The following is a 21,488-nucleotide window of genomic DNA, read 5'->3' on the forward strand; positions in this document are numbered from 1 at the left end:
GAGGGAGTGCTGGTGATCTGTGGGGGGGGGAGGCAAGCACTGGTGACCTGGGGAAGGGAAGCACTGCTGACCCATGGGGTTGAGGGAGGGGAGTGCTAGTGACCCGTGGGGTGGGGGAGGGAGGAGGAGCACTGGGGACAGTAGGTGGGGCTGGCAAATGAAGCCAGCACAGGCAGAGCCCCTAGTCTATATCTATAAGATCTTCTCCACTGGCCATCTGCATGTACAACCTTGTCAACTGTAGAGGGGGACCTGTAGCCCTCCAGATATTGCTGGACTACAACTCCGATCATCCCTGAAAATTGGCCATCCTGCCTGCTGCTGATGGGAGCTGATGCCCAACAAGATTTGAGGGGCAAAGGTTCGTCATCTCTGAACCTTAGATGATTCCATCCGTCCCCACTGGGTAAATGGAATAATCCCCTAACTGAGACCCTCTAGTTGAGAAGTTTCATGTGAAAAGGGAGAGATGGGACCACAGTTTACTGTCAAGTGAGCCTTAGCAATTATCCTCATGACCTCTTTTAATAGTACTGGCTTAATAAGCTCTGCCACTGACTGTTTTGCTCATGACATGCGTTGATTAGGTTGAATGGGGGTCAGAGCAAGATGTGGATCCAAGGTCGCATGCCACAGGGCTATTGTGCATGCTGTGGGAAGAGGAAGATGAGCAGCCACAAAGCCTCCCCCCTTCTCTGGGACCTGACTACCACCTATATCTGTTATATGCCACATGATTCCCATTGCATCATCTTCAAGTAGCAACGCCCAACTCTGAGTAGATATGTTCTAAGCAAAGCTTGGAAAAGTTACTATTTTTGAACTACAACTCCCATCAGCCCCAGCCAGCATGGCTACTGGATTGGGCTGATGGGAGTTGTAGTTCAAAAAAGTAACTTTTCCAAGCTCTGGTTCTAAGGATGGAGAATCTCAGACTTGGAGGCCAAATGTGGCCTTCCAGGTCTTTCTCTATGGCCCTCGTTGCTGTCCCCAGGCCACTCACCCTCTTGAGTCACATCCCTCACCAACCTGGCCAGAATGTGGCCTTACAGTCATCATTGCTTCTTGCTCACCTGGATGGAGAATAGAGAAGACTGTGTGTGTTGGAATATATGGGGTTCAACTCCAACTTGGGTTGAGGCTGCATGGGGTTAAAAAGGGTAGCTAGAATCATAGAATCATAGAATCATAGAGTTGGAAGGGGCCTTGTAGGCCATCGAGTCCAACCCCCTGCTCACAGCAGGAAATCCACAGCTAGAGCATCTCCCGCAGATAGCTGTCCAGCCTCTGCTTGAAGACATCCAGCAAAGGGGATCCCACCACCTCCCTAGGCAGTCGGTTCCATTGCCGAACTGCCCTTACTGTCAAGAAGTTCCTTCTAATGTCCAATCTGAATCTACGCTCCTGCAACTTAAAACCATTAGACCTAGTCCTACCCTCTGGGGCAGCAGAGAACAAATCTGTACCCTCGTCTATGTGACAGCCCTTCAGGTACTTAAATAGTGTAATCATGTCACCCCGCAGCCTTCTCTTCACCAGACTGAACATGCCAAGTTCCTTCAACCTTTTCTCATAAGACTTGTTCTCCATACCGGTTATCATCCTCGTTGCCCTCTTCTGAACCCGCTCTAACTTGTCTATATCTTTCTTAAAATGAGGCGCCCAGAACTGAACGCAGTATTCCAGATGAGGCCTGACTAATGCAGAATATAGTGGGACTATTACTTCCCTCGACCTGGAAACTATAGCTCTGTTTATGCAGCCCAAAACTGTGTTTGCCTTTTTTGCCGCAGCATCACACTGCTGGGTCATGTTCAACTTGCGATCCACTACAATTCCAAGGTCCTTCTCACATGCACTACTGCTAAGCCGGGTATTTTCCCTCCTGTACCCGTGCATTTTGTTTTTGTGGCCTAAATGCAGAATCCTGCATTTGTCTTTATTGAATGTCATTTTATTAATTTCAGCCCAATTTTCTAGTCTATCCAGGTCCCTTTGGATTTTATTCCTGTCTTCCATTGTGTTAGCTATCCCTCCCAGTTTCGTATCATCCACAAACTTCATAAGGCTTCCCTCCACCCCGTCATCTAAGTCATTGATAAAAATGTTGAAGAGTATCGGCCCCAGGACAGAAACCCTGTGGCACTCCACTCGAAACCTCCTTCCAGTCCAAAGCAGAGCCACTGACGACCACTCTTTGAGTACGGTTTTCCAACCAGTTGTGAATCCACCTGAGAGTATTTCCATCTAGTCCGCATTTGACCAGTTTGCTAATCAAAAGGTCATGGGGAACTTTGTCAAATGCTTTGCTGAAATCTAGATAGATATCTACAACATTTCCACCATCTACTAAGCTAGTGACCCGATCAAAAAAAGAGATGAGATTAGTTTGACAGGATTTTTTCTTGACAAACCCATGCTGGCTGCTACTAATCACAGCATTGTAATCTAGTTGCCAATGGACTCTTTTATTATCCGTTCTAATATCTTTCCCGGTATTGAAGTCAGACTGACCGGCCTGTAATTCCCCAGATATTCTTTTTTACCCTTTTTAAAGAGCAGGACGACGTTTGCCCGTCTCCAATCCTCCGGCACCTCTCCCGTTCTCCAGGATTTCTCTTTTTTTTTTTTTACAATAATTTTTATTCAAATTTTCATAAAACAAACAAAACAAAATCATAAAACATTCAAAGACAAAAAACAAAACAAAACAAAAATGATTAGACAAAAAAATAAAATCTTGACTTCCCATTTGTCGCAGATCAGTTATAGGTCTACAATATATAACAATCCTGTCTCTTAAATTATATTATAAAATCACTTTCCTCCAGTAGTTATCTTAATTAATCATCAAATCTCATAGACGTTACTTTATTCTTTCCACAAAAAGTCAAAGAGAGGTTTCAATTCTTTAAGAAATATATCTATCAATTTTTCTCCAAATAAACCTACTGATTAATCCATCTCATCAAATCTGTTAAGTCCAATAATTTCAATAGCCATTATTCCATTATCCATATTAATTCCATCTTCCATCTTCAATAGTCCTGTTAAGTCCAGTAATTTCAGTGTCCAATCTTCCATTATCAGTATTCCATAATAATCTTGCTGTCATAGCCATAGTCATATAATAAGAGTCTGATGGGAATTTCCTCTATCCCAAATATTTTCTTGCCATCGATTCTGAATAAGTTGCTGAAATATTGTTGTAAAGTCATATCTCTGTTCTTCTTTTTTACAAAATGCACTGGCTCATCTCTTGAGAGTTTTTCCATTGTCACATGGCTGCAGTTAATTCCATAGATTTTCTCTATATCAAGCTCCATCACGTCATTCCAGTCCAGAAAATTATCCAAGCCATTGATAACTTTATCTCTAATATCTTCATTAATTTCTTCAGAGATAACGTTAAATTCCAAACAGTAGATTTTATTTCTAATATCCATAAACTCCAGATCTTTTTCCAATTCCACATTTGTTCCAATCTCCAGGGCTTGTATCTTCCCTTTATTTTTTCTTTTCTCATCTCTGATCTCATTCTCCTCTCTCACAGGATCCCCTATTTCTTTAAGCTCCTGCGTCATTTTGCTCAGTTCAATTTTCAGCTCCTTACTGCCCTGTTGCAGGGTTTGTTTCGTTATCTCAATCTCATCCATTATTTTCTGAAACATAATTACTTCCAGATTCTCAGCCACTTTCTTAATTGCCATTTTTAAAACCACGAAAACAAAACAAAACAAAAATAAAGAAGAACCACTTCTTATTTCAGCAACAATTGGGTTAATATTCCAGGCTTGATGACATCACAGTATAAACAGAGCAGCCTGCCTTATCTCTCTATGTTCAAGAATACAAAACAAATTTAGTTCCCAGCATCAAAACAGTTAGTGGCGTCGTGAAGAAGCAGATTCGTCAAAATAAAATAGACCAAAAAGAGAATAGTCCCAGACAATATAATGTTCCAAAGTTCATATTTTTTATTTTTTTCTCCTCGGAATAGAAATCCCTCTTCTGTTTATATCTTTAGAATGCACTTCCAGGACAGCTTTTTGCAATAGAAACAGAGATAAGCTGTTAATTTCGTGAATGACAGAGAAGAGTTATAGCTCACCCAGAAGTTCTTTAAAGCTGATTCATTTGACAAATCTCTTTTTGCTGTAACAATTTAAACCAAGTAAAAAAAAGAATAGAAAGAAGGGTGCTTGCCTGTTAGTCCGTTTTCTCTTTGAAGAAAAGATAAACGTGTCGCATTAATCAGATAGAGCTTGTTCGGAAGTCCGTCCGGCATTGCTGGCTGGACCTTTTCTCATAAATTAATGAAATCCAGTCCTCCCAACAAAAACAGGCTTTTGAGGTTGATCTCTACGTTTCTCCCTGCCCGGGAGAAATTTCATCAGTCAAAAAAAAAAAAATGTTCTGACTGATTTATATCTGAATAAGCTTCTTCTGAGGCGAGAGCCCATCTCAAAAGCAGGCACAAGCGAAGTCACCCTTCCCGGAAGTCCCCCGTTCTCCAGGATTTCTCAAAGATGATGGCAAGAGGTTCCGAGAGTACATCCGCAAGTTCCTTCAATACTCTGGGATGCAGTTCATCAGGCCCTGGAGATGTGAACTCATTTAGGTTAGAGAAGAGACCTCTTGGTTGCTAGGCTGTACCTGTCCTTTGATCTCCTGCTGTCTCTTCCTTCCTGCTAGACAGATATGCAAAGGATGTTGATCACAACTCCATCCCTCCTTCTTACTTCTTTCTCTTGAGAGGGGAGCAGACATATTCCTTTGTCTCTCCCTCTCCTCCAAGCATGAGGGCAAGCACTGGGCTCAGTGTTTGCTTCTCCAACTTAGCTAGCTAGTTAGATATAGGACTCTTTCCTATCAGGTATGTACTTCCAGAATAAAGTAGTTATTTTTTATTTTAAAGCTTAAAGTCTCTGTCTGACTAATTTGCAGGGAAGGTAGAATCTTTAGCAAGGATTCAAACACACACACATAAGCTCGCTCAAAACTCTCCGTTCCCAGCATCGCGACTCTCTGACAGTGTGAAGGTGCAAGAAACTAGTCTAGTGTACAAAAGGTAACATTCCTATTCGCTGCTTCGCCCATTTTTGCCTGGCCTCTGCCAGCACTGTCATGTGGTCCCACAAGAAGTTTGCCCAGAAGGGAACGTGGCCCTCGGACTGTAAAAGTTTTCTTACCCCTGCTATACTGACAGAGATCAGCCCCAGCCTGTACTTTCCAGATCTTGCAAGGAAGGCTCCAGACTGTTGTGGGAGGAGTTATTGGAAAAGAATCAGAAGGATTTATTGGAAATAAATCAGTGGCATTTATTGCCTCTAATTCTGGCTTGGCTTTAGCTCTTGCAAAAGAATCTTAATCAGAGCTTGCAGTAAGAGAAAGGGGAACTACATGATGTCTGGGAGAAATAGGGACGTTGTGGTCAAACAGAAATATTTTGACATATTCCTACATTGTTTGTGCAGTTAAAATGTTTGGTGTCAGCAGGAATAATGGAATAACAGGATGGGGGGATAGCGATGGGAAGGTACATTTGACATGTGTAAAGAAGACACCCCTAAATGTGATTTTATAACCTTATATAGCAAGACTTGTGTATGACGTCAAAATGTCTAAATAAACCTCTGTAGCCAGGTCCAAGGGAGAGACCTGTTCATGTTTGGACACTCTCTCCTGATGTCAATCAGTCTTTTGTTGCTTATCAATAAATTTCTGTCCTTTTGGCAGTCATATTTACATTGGCTCTTTTGAAGCATTTTTCCTTCCACACTGTTACCAGTCCTTTGCTGTTCTCTCACTGGTACTTTGCACTGATGCCACACTTTGGGATCACATCTTCAACCTGGCCATTCAAATTATTACTTATAGAGACCAGGGGTGCAGTCGTCCAGGGTCTCAGGGGATCTTAGACCCCTTACTTTTTGGGGAGCAGGGTCCCAGTAGTATCCCTATGTCTCCAGCATCCTACATGCCAATCAGCATGAAAGGGGAGTATATTGGGCACTGAGAAGAGTCTTCTAACATGCTTTCTTGTCCTTCCCCGCTGATTGGAGCCAATCAGAGTGAAAAGGAAGTGAGTCAGCCACTGAGAAGACGAGACTCTTCTCAAAAGCCAACACATTCCCCTTTCATGCTGCTTGGCTCCTAGGGACATCTGTTGTTGTGGGAGAAGGGTTCCAAAGCCATCCTTCATCTTCTGCATCTTTGCAAAAGCATCTAGCACTAGGCTGAAGCATCTTGAAGGAAACCTCTGTGGAGAACATACAGCTGAATTTGAGTGAGTGGTCAGGAACTCAGCTACTCTCCCTTCTTCATTTTCTTCTTCACCACCTGGGGTTTGCAGGACTGATGGTCATTTTTCCCCCAGAGGCCCCCTCTCATCCACCCTACATCACATTCTATCTCCATGCAGAGAGGGTTCCTTGGGGAAAAATGGGAGCCACCAGCTAGTAGCCACTGAAAGCAGCTGTTGCTGCCACTGTTACCAGCACCCCAGTTCATCTCCCCCTTCAAAATTTCCAAACCCTCCATTTTGTATTGTCTTTGAACACGGGTAGCCAACATGGTCCCCTCCAGATGCTGCTGGACTACAGCTAGAGGTGGGGGAAGACTTTCGTTCAGTTCACATTCAAAGGCGGCTAGCCTTCGTTTGCACTTCCCAAAACGATACGGGAACCAAGACGCAGCCATCCTTCAACATCTGCACTTCTCCAGCTGAGTAATTTGTACAAAAATGCACGTCCTAAGGTAAAGTGTGTGTAGAAGTGTGTGCATTCATGAAAATAACACACAAAAGTGCATTATATTAGGGGAAATATTAGCAAAGATATGCTTCGCAAGAATGTGTATATTAGGCAAAATTGTATACACAATTGTGTGTATTAGGAGAAATGCTCACTAAAATGCTGATGAATTTTCATGAGGACCTCCCCTCTCCCTTGAACACCCCATTACTGACTGTGGTCAACTTCAAAAGTCTTGATGGGCCTGAACACAGCACAAATCTTACCATGCTTAGGCAGTCCCTGACCTTCAGTTTCCATCAGGCCTTTTCCCAGGCCTTTCCAAGTCCATCCATAAAATCCAACTCATCTGTCAACCCTTCACCTCTCCATCTTCCCCACCTTGTCTGCAGAGCAGCCATTTGAGCCTGGCAAGAACTACAGGCAAGGAGTGATGATACTCCCCAGAACTCTCTCACCCCTCTTTTTAAAATGCAGTTTACTACACAACCAGTAGATGGCAGTATTTGACTGTAGATATACAGATAGCTCTCTCTATAGCAGTGATTCTCAAACGGTGCGCTGGGGCACACTGGTGCACCACAAGAGGTGGCTAGGTGTGCTGCGAATATTATGAAAGTATATTATTATTAAGATATTTTTATTCATAGTTTAAAATATATTAAGATATTTTTAATTTTGTACACGAAGTGTGCCAGAAAATTTTTATATGTTTTACAGTACGCCGTGAACCAAAAAAGATTGAGGACCACTGCTCTATAGACAGCAAGAGATCTAGATAGTTTTCTGTACAGGCTTGAAAGCTGGTTTTGCCATCGCCCCATGAGTAGCTGATAAATGTTTGTCTAAGGTTGCTTTGATTTGCGACAGCAACTTCTGCAATTGCTGGCTGCAAAATTTAGCTCCAAAAATGATGTGCAAGAAGCAGTATTGCAAAAACATAAACACAAGGTTGTATCAAATTTTGTCTATCAATCTTGCCTTCCAGAGTCTGTTTGCTGTGACTTCTGCTACTCTGGGTCTGCCTTTGGACTAGAAAAGAATTTGGGTCAGGATCAGCAAACTTGCCAGGTAGTTTCAGATGCCTAGTATGAAGTCCCAGGAATTTCCACCAAACTGAGATTGTAACCCTGGTTGCTTTACTGTGTGCTCTGCATGGGGGTGCCTCTGAAAAGAATTTAGAAATATCCGCTGGTGCATAACGCAGCATGTGTGCTGGTTTCTGCTGCTCACATCACCCCCAATTTTGTTTTATCTGTATTGACTTCCAGTTTGTTTCTAGGTTCAATTCAAAGTGCTGGTTCTTATCTATCAAGCCCTAAATCAGCTTTCCCCCAACCTGGTGTAGATGCTTTGGACCACAACACCCATCATTCCTGAACCTTGACGATGCAGGCTGGGGCTGTTGGGAGTTGTAATCCAAAACATCTTGCGAAAGGCAGGTTGGGAAAGGCTGGCTTAAGCCTACAGAAATCAGATGCTCTAACTGTGCATAAGATATGAAGAATGAGATAGTGACCTTCACATTAAAACTACCGGAGGAAATTATCTCTTAAGCCACACAGATATCCCTACCGTGAGCTTTTGTGTGCGCATATGCACATGTCATCATCTAAACGCTGTCATTTATGATACCAAGGACAAGGTAGGGGGGCAAGCCAGTCACCATGTTAATGCAGGCGGGAGCAGGAGGTGATGATGGAGAAAGGACACACATTCTCTTCCTCATGGGAAGGAACTTGAAAAAGAAACCAAGTCACAATCAATGAAAGAGAGCAGCCGGCCTCCCCTCCTTAAGTGTTCAGATAAATTTATCTGAGGGAGCTCCTGCAGTCTTGAAACCCACCTATGACTTGGTTTTTCTGGAAAACTTTGAATTGGACAATTTTCCTGTGCAAACTAGAGGGATCTTTGCTGAAAAACTTTCAGTTTGCATCAGAAAATCACCCTAAAGAGTGATCAAATTTACTATGTTTATACTGCAGCCAGGAGAGTGGCTGTATACTATAGCCAGCATCAGGGTCGGCAGCAGCCTGCCCTGGGCCCCAGCACCCGCACACATGCAGCCAGGCACGCACCCCAGGCACACAGCTCCTGCCTGTTCCGCCTACCTCCTGTGTCCTGCTGCTGCATGCGCTGCGCACACAGAGCTGCCATCAACCAAGATGGCAGCAGAGGCTTCTCTAAGGGGCTGATATCCCCGCTGCCATCTTGGTTGATGGCACACATGTGCAATACACTATGCACTTGCACGAGCACATGCCTACTATCAACCAAGATGGGGGTAGGTGCATCAGCCCCTTAAAGAAGCGTCCACTGCCATCTTGGTCAATGGCAGCCCTGCACGTGCAGCACATGCAGCAACAACAGACAAGAGAGAGGCAGGTTGAGCGAGCAAATGGGCGGGCAGCCTCCCTGCGATCTGTGGCAGGGACCCTTTCGCGGATCGCAGAAAGGGAGTGCTACTCCCCCACCCTAACAATGGGCCCTTCAGGGGCCCTGTGGGCTGTGGGGCTCTCAGCCAGGGCCTGAACTGGCTGCCCTTTGGCGCCAGCCCTGGACAGCCTGAATTTTTCACATTCCGCCATGTTAAACTGAAAACATCCCCCATGCCATTCTGCTGTTTCCCATACACTCATTTCAAAACAAAATCTTACAAAACTAATAGTCCTGAACTCAGATACACTTGCTTGACAACCCTCTAAGTTTTCATGGTGATAATAATAATAATAATAATAATAATAATAATAATAATAATAATAATAATAATAATAATAATAATAAAATTTAATTTATGTGTCGCCTATCTGGCCATTGGCCACTCTAGGCGACGTACATGTAAATGATTAGAACACAATACAATAAAATACAATAATACAATGTAAAAACAATACAGCAGCGAGAACAATACTAGTACAGGGTTAGAGGCATTTCAGTCATAACAGTTAACCCTCCCCGGAAATCCCAAAGGCCTGTTGAAAGAGCCAGGTCTTTAAGGCTTTACGGAATACATTTAGGGAAGAGGCGTGCCGTAGATCTTGTGGGAGGGAGTTCCATAAGGTGGGGGCCACCACTGAGAATGCCCTCTCTCTAGTTCCCGCCAATCTAGCTGTTTTTGTCGGCGGGATTGAGAGAAGGCCCTGTGTGGCTGATCGTGTCGGGCGGCATAATTGGTGGCGTTGAAGGTGCTCCTTTAGATAAACTGGGCCGATACCGTATAGGGATTTAAAGGTTAATACCAACACCTTGAATTATTACACAAAATATTAACAGAAAATCCAGAGTTCAAAGTCTAAAACAAGACTAAAATAATCCAGACCCCTGTTGCACTTTTTTCTGTTAGTGGTCTCATAATTTGTTGAAATTAATTAAAAATCAGCCATGTTTACCGAGTACCTGTAATTCTATTACTGACCTTGCCCCAAACTCTGACTTTCATTTTCTGCAGTATAAAAGTTCTTTAAAATGCATGGCTGATTTTTAATTAATTTAAGAAGATTAACACTGGAGTCTATCATAGCACAGGCATGCTCAGTAAGAACCAACTATCAATGTTCTAAAACTAATCAGGGGCCACACCAACACCAGACATTTATTCCACTTTAGACAGTCATGGATTCCCCCGAAGAATCCTGCGAAGTGGATTTTGTGAAGAGTGTTGAGAGTTGTTAGGAGACTCCTATTCCTCTGACAGAACTCCAATGGTCAGAGAGCTTTAACAGTCAGCCCCTCTTCTGGTGACTGTAGCTCTGTGAGGGGAATAGGGTATCTCCTAATAACCCTTAATACCTTTCACTAACTGCACTTCCCAGGATTCTTTGGGGAGGCATTTGAGGGAAGGATAGCATTGGTTTAAATTTGGGTGGGAGACTATACATGTCTGGTGTAGAAAAAAAAAGGTGGTGAAAACCCTGAAAAAGAACGATACTGTTCACAATATATTCCTTTTAAAAAGAAAAGGGGCTTTCCCTCTGCCCAGTGCCCACCTTTCCAATCTCCTGCCCGACTGCCCCTTCCCCTCCCTTCCTCCCCCTACCCCTCCTCCCCTCCTCCCCTCCTCCTCCCCCAGATCAGCTTCACCTATCCTAAGCATGATTGCACAGGAGTAAATCCAACTGAACTCAATAAACATGCAAATAATCAAACCTGCCCTCCTCCTGCCTCCTGTCCCCTCCCTCCTGCCCCTCCACTCCCCCTTCCTGTTACCAAATTCCAAGCTACACAGGAAGTGGATTGGACTGTGAGTGGCTGTATACTATAGGCTGCCAGTGTGGATTTTTCACATTCCGCAATGTTAAATTGAAAATACCCCCCATGACATTCAGTCAGAGAGAATAGAGAGTTCAAAGTCTAAAAAGAGAGAGAGAAAACCCAGAGCCCTTTTGGACTTTTAATTAATTTAATAAATTTTGCATTGAACTGAATGATAATGTCGGGCATGTTCAGTAAGAACCAACTGTTTGTGTTCTAAAAGCCAGACTCACAGCTGCTTGGCTTGCCTAATCAGGGGGCCACAGCCATGCCAAAATTTGATGTGAGACAGTCATGGCTTTCCCCAAAGAATCCTGGGAAGTGTAGTTTGTGAAGGGTGCTGAGAGAAGATTCCTATTCCATTGACAGAACTCCAGTGGCCAGAGTGGTTTAACAGTCAGCCACACTGACTGAAGCTCTATGAGGGGAACAGGGCATCTACTAGCAACTCTGAGCACCCTTCACAAACTACACTTCCCAGGATTCTTTGAGAGAAGCCATGACTGCCTAAAGTGAAATAACAGCCATGTGTGGATATGGCCAGGGACAGCTTTGGTTTAAATTTGGGTGGGAGGCTTCATGTGCCTGCTGTAGAATAAAAAGGTGGGGGAAATGCTGAAAAAGAATGATAGTGTTCACAATGTTTTCCTTTTGGAAAGGAAAGGGGCTTCCTCTCTGCCCAATGCCCACCCACTCAATCTCCTCCCCTGCTCCTCCTCCTACCCTCCCTGCCCCTCCCCCAGGTCAGTGTTGGACTACAACCTGGGAGACCAGGGTTCGAATCCCCACACAGCCATGAAGCTCACTGGGTGACCTTGGGCCAGTCACTGCCTCTCAGTCTCAGAGGAAGGCAATGGTAAACCCCCTCTGAATACCACTTACCATGAAAATCCTATTTCTAGGGTTGACATAAGTCAGGATCAACTTGAAGGCACTCCATTTCCATTTTCAAACATGATTGCACAGAAATAAATCCCATTGAACAAGTATGCAAATATCAAACCCACCCTTCCTTCTCCTCCCTCCTATCACCTCCCTCTTGCCCCTCCCCTCCCCCTTCCTTTGCCCCACCCTCCCCATCCCTATACCCATCCCCTTCCAATCCCCTCCTTCCCCTTCCTCCTCCCCCTGGTTAGTTTTACCTTTCTTAAGCATGATTGCACAGGAGTAAATACCATTGAACTCTATAAACTCTATAAGTCTAGCACCTGAAAGAAGGTTAGCACAGGTCCGTCATATACATGCCCTGATCCATGTGGATTCCCACCACCGCAGATAGGTGATGGCCCAAGCAAGGGGGAGGTCAGAAATCCCAGAGTCCCAGGCAGACAGAAAAGCAAGCAGAGTCAAAGCAGGATCAGCACCTTGGAAAGAGACCAAGGTGCTGGTTTCAGGACCACGGTTAGTGCTCCTGCAGCTCACAACAGAAGGGAAAAGTTGTCTCAGCAGTGTCCTGGAGCATCTGTTAGACCAGAGATAGCCAACATTATTATTGTTGTTGTTGTTATTATTAATTTTATTTATACACCGCATTTTCCACAAACACACATGTGCTCAAGACAGTTTACACAAATAGTCCAAATGCAAGAGCACAACACATAATAAAAAGTGTAATCTCTATATTAAGAAATATATATATATAAAGCCAAAGCAAAAAAAAAATTTTTTTTAAAAACCCAAGCTGATACAAAAATCTCTTCCATCCCCCAACCCCCATAGCTCACAGAAATTCTTCTGAAAGAAGCTGCATTTGAAGGCTTCCAGGGCTGGAGGGTCCTGCTTGCGGGCTTCCCCCAGGCACCTGGTTGGCCACTGTGAGAACAGGATGCTGGACTAGATGGGCCACTGGCCTGATCCAGCAGGCTCTTCTTATGTTCTTATGTTCTTAACGCAGATGGAAATAGCCTCCCCTGATGACAAGCAGAGTCTCTCTCCCCTCATCTGGTATCCACCATGGTATCCGCCAGATGTTGTTGGACTCCAGCAGCCTCAATTCGTTCCAGGCAGCATGGCCAATTGTTCGGGGTGATGGAAATTGTAGTCCACCAACATCTGGAGGGCACACATTGGCTACCTTGTGTGAGATATTCATAGCCAGGGTTAGGTTTTCATTGACTGTGGACTGCAGCCCTTATACAGCATCTGGACACTTGGTGCCTTCTTCTGCAGCCATTGGCTTCTTCTAGGCCATGGGGCTTCAAGTGGTGGGAATATTTCCTCATGGCTCTCCTGATCCTCAGAGGAGCCTGTGAATCAAAACTTGGAGTTGGGTAGAAGAAATGTCTCCTCAGGGTTTACAGGAGGAGACACAGGCTCTAGTGCCTGTAGCTCCATATGGAACAGACCAAAGAGATTTGGGGGTACAGTTGTTGGAGGAATCTCTGCCTCTGAAGATTTATGGTCTGGGGCCACGACAATGGCATGGGCAGAAATCAGGCTGCATGTTTCAAGTTGTATCCAGCTTGGCAGTTGAGCTTATTTGGTCAATGCATCACCAGTGAAAGGATGCTGCAAGTACTGAGCACATCACCTGGAACCAGGAGTGTAGTCATCCAGGATCTTGGGGGGGTCTTAGACCCTTTTTGGTGAGCAGTGTCCCAGCAGGGTCCCTATGTCTCCAGCATCCTACAAGCCAATCAGCATGAAAGGGGAGTGAGCCACTGAGAAGAACCTTCTAACTTGCTTTCCTGCTGATTGGAGCTGATCAGAGTGAAAGGAGGTGAGTCAGCCACTGAGAAGACTCTTTTCAGTAGCTAACGCTCCCCCCTTTCCTGCTGATTGGCTCCCATGGACATCTGCTGCTGTGGGAGAAGGCTACATCTCAGTAGCCAAAAAGGTTGTGTATGGCTGTGACTATCATGAAGGGGTCCTGCACTTCTAAATTTGCTACTATACTACTGCCTGCAACAGCTCAACAACAGAAGGCTAAGATAGACAAATGCAAAAACATAAACGCTCATGCTGAGAATTAATAACAGCATCAGCAACAACAACAAATACCAAGCAAGTGAAGCAATGATTTCATTGAACCAATTCATGTCCAAACTGGCAGAAACATTTCCAGTTCCATGGAACCTCCCCTCAAGAAAAAGCATAAGTAATAAGCAACGAGAACCAGTGTGGTGTAGTGGTTAGAGTGTTGGTCTACGACCTGGGAGACCAGGGTTCAAATCCCCACACAACCATGAAGCTCACTGGGTGACCTTGGGCCAGTCACTGCCTCTTGGCCTCAGCGGAAAGCAACGGTAAACCCCCTCTGGGTACCGCTTACCATGAAAACCCTATTCATAGGGTCGCCATAAGTCGGGATTCACTTGAAGGCAGTCCAATAAGCAAACAGCAACATAAAAGATGATGGGTGGGATCCAGAAGTGGTTTGGCAGGTAGGGCCGAGTTGGTACACTAGCTTCCAGGCAGGTGGGGCACAGGAGGGTAGGGGTGAGACGGAAGGGAGGTAAGCGTGGTGCAGACACACTGGTGGAGCCAATCCAGTACTCCTTCCAGTGCATTTGCACTACACCAACCTTCCCATCTCCTTCCCTCTCCCGGTACACAACAGCAACCCCTCTGGAGGGGAACTAGCACACTGCCCCGCCCAGCAGGCCACTTCTGGCAAGGGGGTCCAAGAGCTGTGCGTGTTGCTCCAGTTAGGTAGGCGAGAGAGTGTGTGTGTGTGTGTGTGTGGAAGTTCTCCACCATGTGTAGTTCTACAATTTTACAAAATGGAATCTAGAAAAACAGGAGTGGAGCCAGGATGGGATTTGGTGGATTATGGGTGGGGCCTCATAAAATCTGGATGTACTGACTTTTTCCGATTCCTATACTAGTTGCCTAAAAAGAGAACATTGGTTCACTGTCCAAACCAGTAAAATATTTATTTATTTATTATTTGATTTATATCCTGCCCTTCCTCCCGGCAGAAGCCCATAATTCAGCAGCAAGATATTTGGAGAAATTAAAAGACCAGGAAAGGTCTTGACAGAAGGTCGAAATGGGGAAGGGCCGTAGCTTAGTGGCAGAGCATCTGCTTTGCATGCAGACGTCCCAGATTGAATTCCCAACATGTCCAGGTAGGGTTGGGAGAGAATCCAATTTGGAAAGCTGGAGAGCCACTGCCAGTCAGTGTAGACAATACTGAGCTAGATGGACCAATGGTCTGACTCATTAAGAGGCCACTTCCTATGTGCCTATTCTCTACCAAGACAGAGTGGCTCCTGCCTGGTGTAAAAAAGCATAGTCTTTGGCTCCTGTAATGTAAATGGGCTGCCTTCAAGTCAATTCCGACTTATGGCGGCCCTATGAATAGGGTTTTCATGAGGCTGAGAGGCAGCGACTGGCCCAAGGTCACCCAGTGAGCTTCATGGCTAGATGGGGATTCGAGCCCTGGTCTCCCAGGTTGTAGTCCAACACCTTAACCACTACACCACACTGGCTCCTGGGCAGCGGCTAACCGGCCCTCTTCCTTGACAAGGCACTTTTGCCTTCTCGTTCCCTGATGGGTTTTTTTTAAAAAAAAGAAAGGCCATTAATTAAGGAGATGGCTCTGATTGGGTGGCTGCTGAGTCCCAGCGGGCCCCTCGCTGCAATATAACGGGCAATTTTTCCATGATTAATATCCCGTCCCCGGTCAGGGCACCCCTGCGCGGGGCCAGCTGGCTCCGGAACGCGCGAGTTCCTCAAACAAGACCAGCCTTTCTCTCTGCCAGGAAGGGCGCAGCGGAAAGGGCGCCGAGCCGGAGCCGGAGCCGCCGTCTCCTCTTCCCGGATCCAAGCTAGGCAGAAAAGGGGGAGGCGAGGCGGAGAGACACCGCTCTCCTCCCCCAGCCGCCCAAACACTCGGGTCTGGATCACAGAGGGAAGGGGGCGTAAAGAGGGGGCTGCAGGGCCCCTTCCACCAGGGCTCCGGACCCCAGACGGGTGCGGGAAGGCAAGGAAGAGTGCGCATCCGGATCTCAGGAGCGGCGCGCAGTTTACAAAGGCGGACAGCATCCGACCCCGGGAGAAGGTCAGATCGCTCAGCAGAACATCGAGACTTCACGAGGGGCACCAAGCCGGCGCAGGCGGCAGTGCGGCGTGCAGTGATTTGCCAGAGCCTCCAGACCCAAGGTGAGGCGCGCAGAAGCTAAGGAGCGCACGTCTCGTTTTGCCATCTGGGCGCAAGAGCTCGCGCCTCTGGATCCCAGAAGAGGGCGCCCGGAGCGTCCCGAACTGAGCAAGGCAGCTCCCCTTCTCCGCGTGCGCCCACAGCTTCCCTCCCGTCGCAGACGAGTTGCGGCGTCCGGCCAGAATCGCGGAGGGGCCGGCGCTGTGGAGAGACACCGTCCCACGGCGCCCGCGATGAGCGTGGCTCAGGGCGCACAGCTCTTCAGCGGCTCGGCGGAGTTGCCGGAGAAAGCGATGGCCGAGCTCAAGTCCCTGGGCAGCGACTCTTACTTGGCTTTGGCGCAGAGCTACAACCAGACGGCTTTCACCTACAGCGCCATGCGGAGCGGCGACGCTGCTGCCCGCGTTTGCCCCGGCGGCGCAGGCGGGATGGATTTCAACGCCAGGCCGCTGGGGAAGTCGGCGGAGAGCAGCGGCGAGCAGAGCGGCGACGAGGAAGACGCCTTCGAAGGCGCCAAGGCGGGCAGCCCGCCCTTGGAGCGCGACGCCAAGCTTAAGGCCGGCGGCGCCCTCGGGGCCAAGAAGCCGAAGGAGCAGCGGTCGCTGCGCCTCAGCATCAACGCCCGCGAGCGGAGGCGGATGCACGACCTGAACGACGCCCTGGACGGCCTCCGCTCCGTCATCCCTTATGCGCACAGCCCGTCGGTGCGCAAGCTCTCCAAGATCGCCACGCTCCTCTTGGCCAAGAACTACATCCTCATGCAGGCGCAGGCCCTGGAGGAGATGCGGCGCCTGGTGGCCTGCCTCAACCAAGGGCAGACGCTCAGCGCTCCTATCCCGGCCACCCTAGCCCCCTTCGGACAATCCGCGGCCGTCTATCCCTTCACGGGCGCCGCTTTACCCAGCTGCCCTGAGAAATGTACTGCTTTCCCCGGGGCCACCACCGGCCTTTGCAAACACTGCAACGAAAAACCTTGATTGGACACTTTGCCCTTAAAACAAACTCCAGAAAACGGCATCCCTTTTCATTCCATCCGCCCCGCCTTCTTACCATCAGTTAAGTTGCTTTCCTTTCAACTACTCAATTGGCTTCTCCTCTTCCCCCCCCCACCTTTGTGGAAATAATCTATATTCTTGCCTTTCTCCTTTCCTCTCCTCTCTATGCACCCTGGTTTCATCATTTCACCTTTCCTGAAACTTTCTGTAGACATTTTTTCCCTTCCTCTCAGCTCAGTCATGGATTAATTTTTGTGCGTAACTTTAGAATGCTTCTGATTTTGAGGCCAGTTTCAGCCAGGTTTTGAAATATAGTTCTATACCTAGAATAAGAGAGAAAATGAGGTTTGGGGAAAGAAAATTGCAGTGAGATGCTCTTTGGAAAGAACTGACTTATGTACAAAATATGCAATGTTTTCAGAATGCAAAGGCTTCTAAAATGGAAGATCTCCATGCAGTCTATCCAGCTACAGTTGGCAGTATCTGTACTATCAAACATTCAAATGTCACCTGATCATTCTTTTTTTTGTTTTCATTTTGGGTGCTGCTTGTGAAATTCAAGGATGCTTCTTAATGGGTTGGTCAACTTATTTATACATACATATATAGAGATATATTTTTCAGCACTGAACCCATTCTTGGACTTTGACTACAGTCTTTTGATTGTCTGCTGTTGTCTGCTGTTTTTTGCCTGTTTCTCAGCGTTGCTTAGGCCACTTTTCAAAGTCGGCCATGCATCCTGGCAAACAAAGAAATTTAACTTCACAGAGCTTATTTATATGTATTTATAATAAATTTTGAAAAGGACGTCAGCTACCTTGGGTTCTGTCCTGAATCTCTCACAAGGACAGTTTGCTAACCAAACAAATCCTGGAAAAGAGACGTCATTTTTAAAGTCCCACTGATTTCAGTGGGAGACTATTAAAATAAAGAGTTAATTCTTTCACTGACAATAAAGACAATTAATCCCCTCCGGTGACCTTGCTGACTCTGAGTAAAATGATAGAATTGGCTGTGTAATCGCATAAATTTGGATTGCACCCGTATTAACTTGGTAGCAAGTCTCCCTGATTGAAGCAAACTTTTACTGCAAATAAAATGTATTTTGGATTACAAGTGGGAGACATTTGGGGGGGGGATGAAGCTGTGAATTCTAACACCCTGCTCCTAATGCAGCTTGATCTTATGCATGGAAAGGGACCCTGGCTCTGTGGTAGAGTGGTAGAGTTGTAGAATACTTGTTTTGCATGCAGAAGAACCCAGGTTTAATCTGCCACATCATCACCGGGTAGAGCTGAGAGAAATCTCTGCCTGAAATCCCGGAGAGCCACAGCCTCTCTGACTGAATGAGATGGACCAATGGTCTCACTCAGTATAAGACAGCTTGCTATAGTAAGTCCCATTAAAGTTCATAGAATCATAGAATAGTAGAGTCGGAAGGGGCCTATAAGGCCATCGAGCCCAACCCCAAGCTCAATGCAGGAATCCAAATCAAAGCATTCCCAACAGATGGCTGTCCAGCTGCCTCTTGAAGGCCTCCAGTGTCGGAGAGCCCACTACCTCTCTAGGTAAGTGGTTCCATTGTCATGTGGCTCTAACAGTTAGGAGGTTTTTCTTGATGTTCAGTCAAAATCTTCAACTTCAGTGGGACTTTTAAATTAATGGGGTCTTAGCTCGACAGCCTTGTTTGGAAATGTTGCTCTGAAAGTTGTGGAGCTTCCTTCTAGGTAAGCATGTTTAATGCTAGAGTATAAAAAAAGAGTCTGTGCCAGTCTGCATTCATGGTCTTTAACATTATACACCCATGCAATCTGCAAAACTCAAAAATCCTACATTTATATGAACTTGGTCCATTGGACATCCGCAGTAAGTCAACAGTGAATCAAGTGATCCCTGGGTGGAGAGCACTGCATTATTATTTTTCCTGTTGTAATTCAGAATGAAACAGAAGACTGCATTGAACTTGATGGATTGGCTGGTGATCAGGAGGATCAAGAGATGCTTCCTTCTCAAAGTAGCGGACTGCACGGAGAAAGAAGGGAACGGATTCGGATTCAGATGATACAAATTAACATGGTGCTGTTTAATGTCATAGAGCATGACCAAGAAGGCTAGGAGAGGGAAGGCAAGAAAAGATGGTGCCGTTCCATATGGGGAAGCGCAAACCCTTGCACAAATGACGTGCACAATCAGCTGTGCAGAACATGCATTTGCATGTGGAACCGACGGTCTTGTTGCAGTCTCGTTTGTTGCAAAAGCTGCATTTGCTTGCAGATCTGTTGGGTCTGCAATTTCTTTAACCAACAGTCATGATGTCTGTAGCTTGGGTTCGTTACCTAGATACAGACCAGCCCACATTCCATTCAAAAGAGCGCACCTGCAGCCCAGTCTTATGCACAAGGACTTAGAAGTGAGGCTCATGGTGTTCTGTGGATCTTTGTCCCAATCAAGTCTTCCTACGCTTGCAGCCTTAATCAGGTTCATTTAATGTGGCGGGCACCCTGATCTGTTAGCTCAAGGCTGCTATCAGCTGGATTTTTGTTCCTTTACTGAAAATACTGTAGTTGCCACTGGAGGAATTCTAGATAAGCATACCTAGGATTGGCTAATTTCTTGGTTTTGTACAGTTCCTTGGATTTTATGCACATAAGAAATAATAATATTAATAATAAATTGACAAGGCAATCTAGTGTAACAACTATTTTAGTTGATTCAAGTATATCTATTATTATTATTATTATAGAATGGGCTTAAATAGTTAGTACACCAGATTCCTAATATTTGACTCATTTATAAGTGATGTCAAGTGAACTTTTTGGGGGCTGGGAAGCTAACATTTCGGTTTGACAGGGGTTTTCTAGTGTGTGCCATGCAATGATAATGGATACACGTTCTGCTATTTGCATTCAGATAGGGGAAATCTCACCCTTCAATGTCAGCGCAGCCACACAGATTGGTACAATGAAAGCCTCGGAGGCTTGATCTGTCCAGGGCTATTTATGTTAGAGATGGGGGGCGTAAGTATTTAAGGTTATTAAGCCAATTTCCAGGCCTGTCGCAAATGTTGTGCTAATGCAAAAAGGACTCACAGTGCCTCCAAACCTGCTTGTCTCCAGCATTTAATTTTCATTAATACACTTTTCCCCCTAGAAGCCTTTTTTTACCTTGTATGTTTGAGAAAAAAGGAGTATGTGATTAACCCTCATTCAGAAAGACATATGGTTTCAGATTGGTTCCTCTAATTTCCATTTTAATTTCTTCATTTTATTTTTCAGAAGGTTAAATTTATCTACATGTATTCCCCCTCCCCCCCCGCAAAGGCTATATTGAAATAGAACAAATACTGGATGGGGGGATATCAGATACGTCTATGAAAGAAAGACAGTAATCATTTTCAATATTGCAGACTGAACATGGGATGCCAGAAAAATGTGTGTGTGCTTTAAATAGAGGTTTAATTTAGGAGTGAATCATGATGTCCTGATAATGGTTTATTAATTCTCAATCAAAGCCCTAGAAATTGGAGGTAACTGGGATTGTTTAAATGCAGAATGTTTTAGTTGTACAGCTTTCACTCTCCCCACTCCCCACAAGAGCTGCAGAATAAAAAGTGTTTAAAGAGTCTGATTTTAAAAAGAAACAAGCTTCTTTTTTTCAAATTAAAGACTTCTGTTAATAACAATGGGATTTATAATTGCTCTCGTTTTAGATAATAATGGCTGAAAAGCTTCAATTCTCCTACCATTGCCAGCTTATGAAAAATCTTCCATAATGTTAAAAGAAGTAAGAGATGCTGTCTACTCAGAGGTAAAATGGGGTCTTTACCATTACATTGTTGCAATCAGAAATGTTTATTAACTCATTTGCTACTTCCATTATGGTGGAAGGGTGTGAAATAGGCAATTAAGCCCGTTGCTTTCAGTGGGGTGGTTAGGCATATACCTAACATTTATCCCAGTGAAATGAATGGGATTTCAAGGTACTTATCTTTGCAGATGTATTGTGCCCCAAATGATCAGAGACGGGGAAAACCTCACATACGTTGACACATTGATTTCCCATCTCAAAACTGTTTTGTGAATAGACACCTGTCAGGTGTGCTTTACGTTGGATTCCTGCATTGAGCAGGGGGTTGGACTCGATGGCCTTATAGGCTCCTTCAATGATTCTTTGAGCAGAACTATGAGCATTGGGGAAAGCACGGTGACACCTATGAGAGGGCACTTGTAAGGGAGAACAGTTGGGCGAGAGAGGGGTGTATAACTGTTCCTTGATCTTCTGATTTTCCCTTGTAAATCCCTGTTTCCGCAGATCTTTTCTTTCTTGCTTTCTGTCCATCCATCCAGGCTCCAAAACCAATTGGGCAAAAGCAATGAGGGGGCA

General features: G+C 45.5%; 1 protein-coding gene across 1 annotated transcript; it reads left to right on the forward strand.

Annotated features, from left to right (window-relative positions):
• Positions 1–16,403: 16,403 nt before the first annotated feature.
• BHLHE23 (basic helix-loop-helix family member e23) lies at positions 16,404–17,087 on the forward strand. Its single transcript, XM_061630258.1, has one exon. It carries the CDS (start codon positions 16,404–16,406, stop codon positions 17,085–17,087), a length of 684 nt encoding a protein of 227 aa, XP_061486242.1.
• Positions 17,088–21,488: the final 4,401 nt, after the last annotated feature.

Source organism: Rhineura floridana, chromosome 6 (assembly GCF_030035675.1).
Source record: "Rhineura floridana isolate rRhiFlo1 chromosome 6, rRhiFlo1.hap2, whole genome shotgun sequence".
Lineage (NCBI taxonomy): Eukaryota > Metazoa > Chordata > Lepidosauria > Squamata > Rhineuridae > Rhineura > Rhineura floridana.

Bases quoted from the DNA above. Each gene is read 5' to 3' on its own strand.
- BHLHE23 (XM_061630258.1), top strand. From the start codon at position 16,404: ATGGCCGAGCTCAAGTCCCTGGGCAGCGACTCTTACTTGGCTTTGGCG.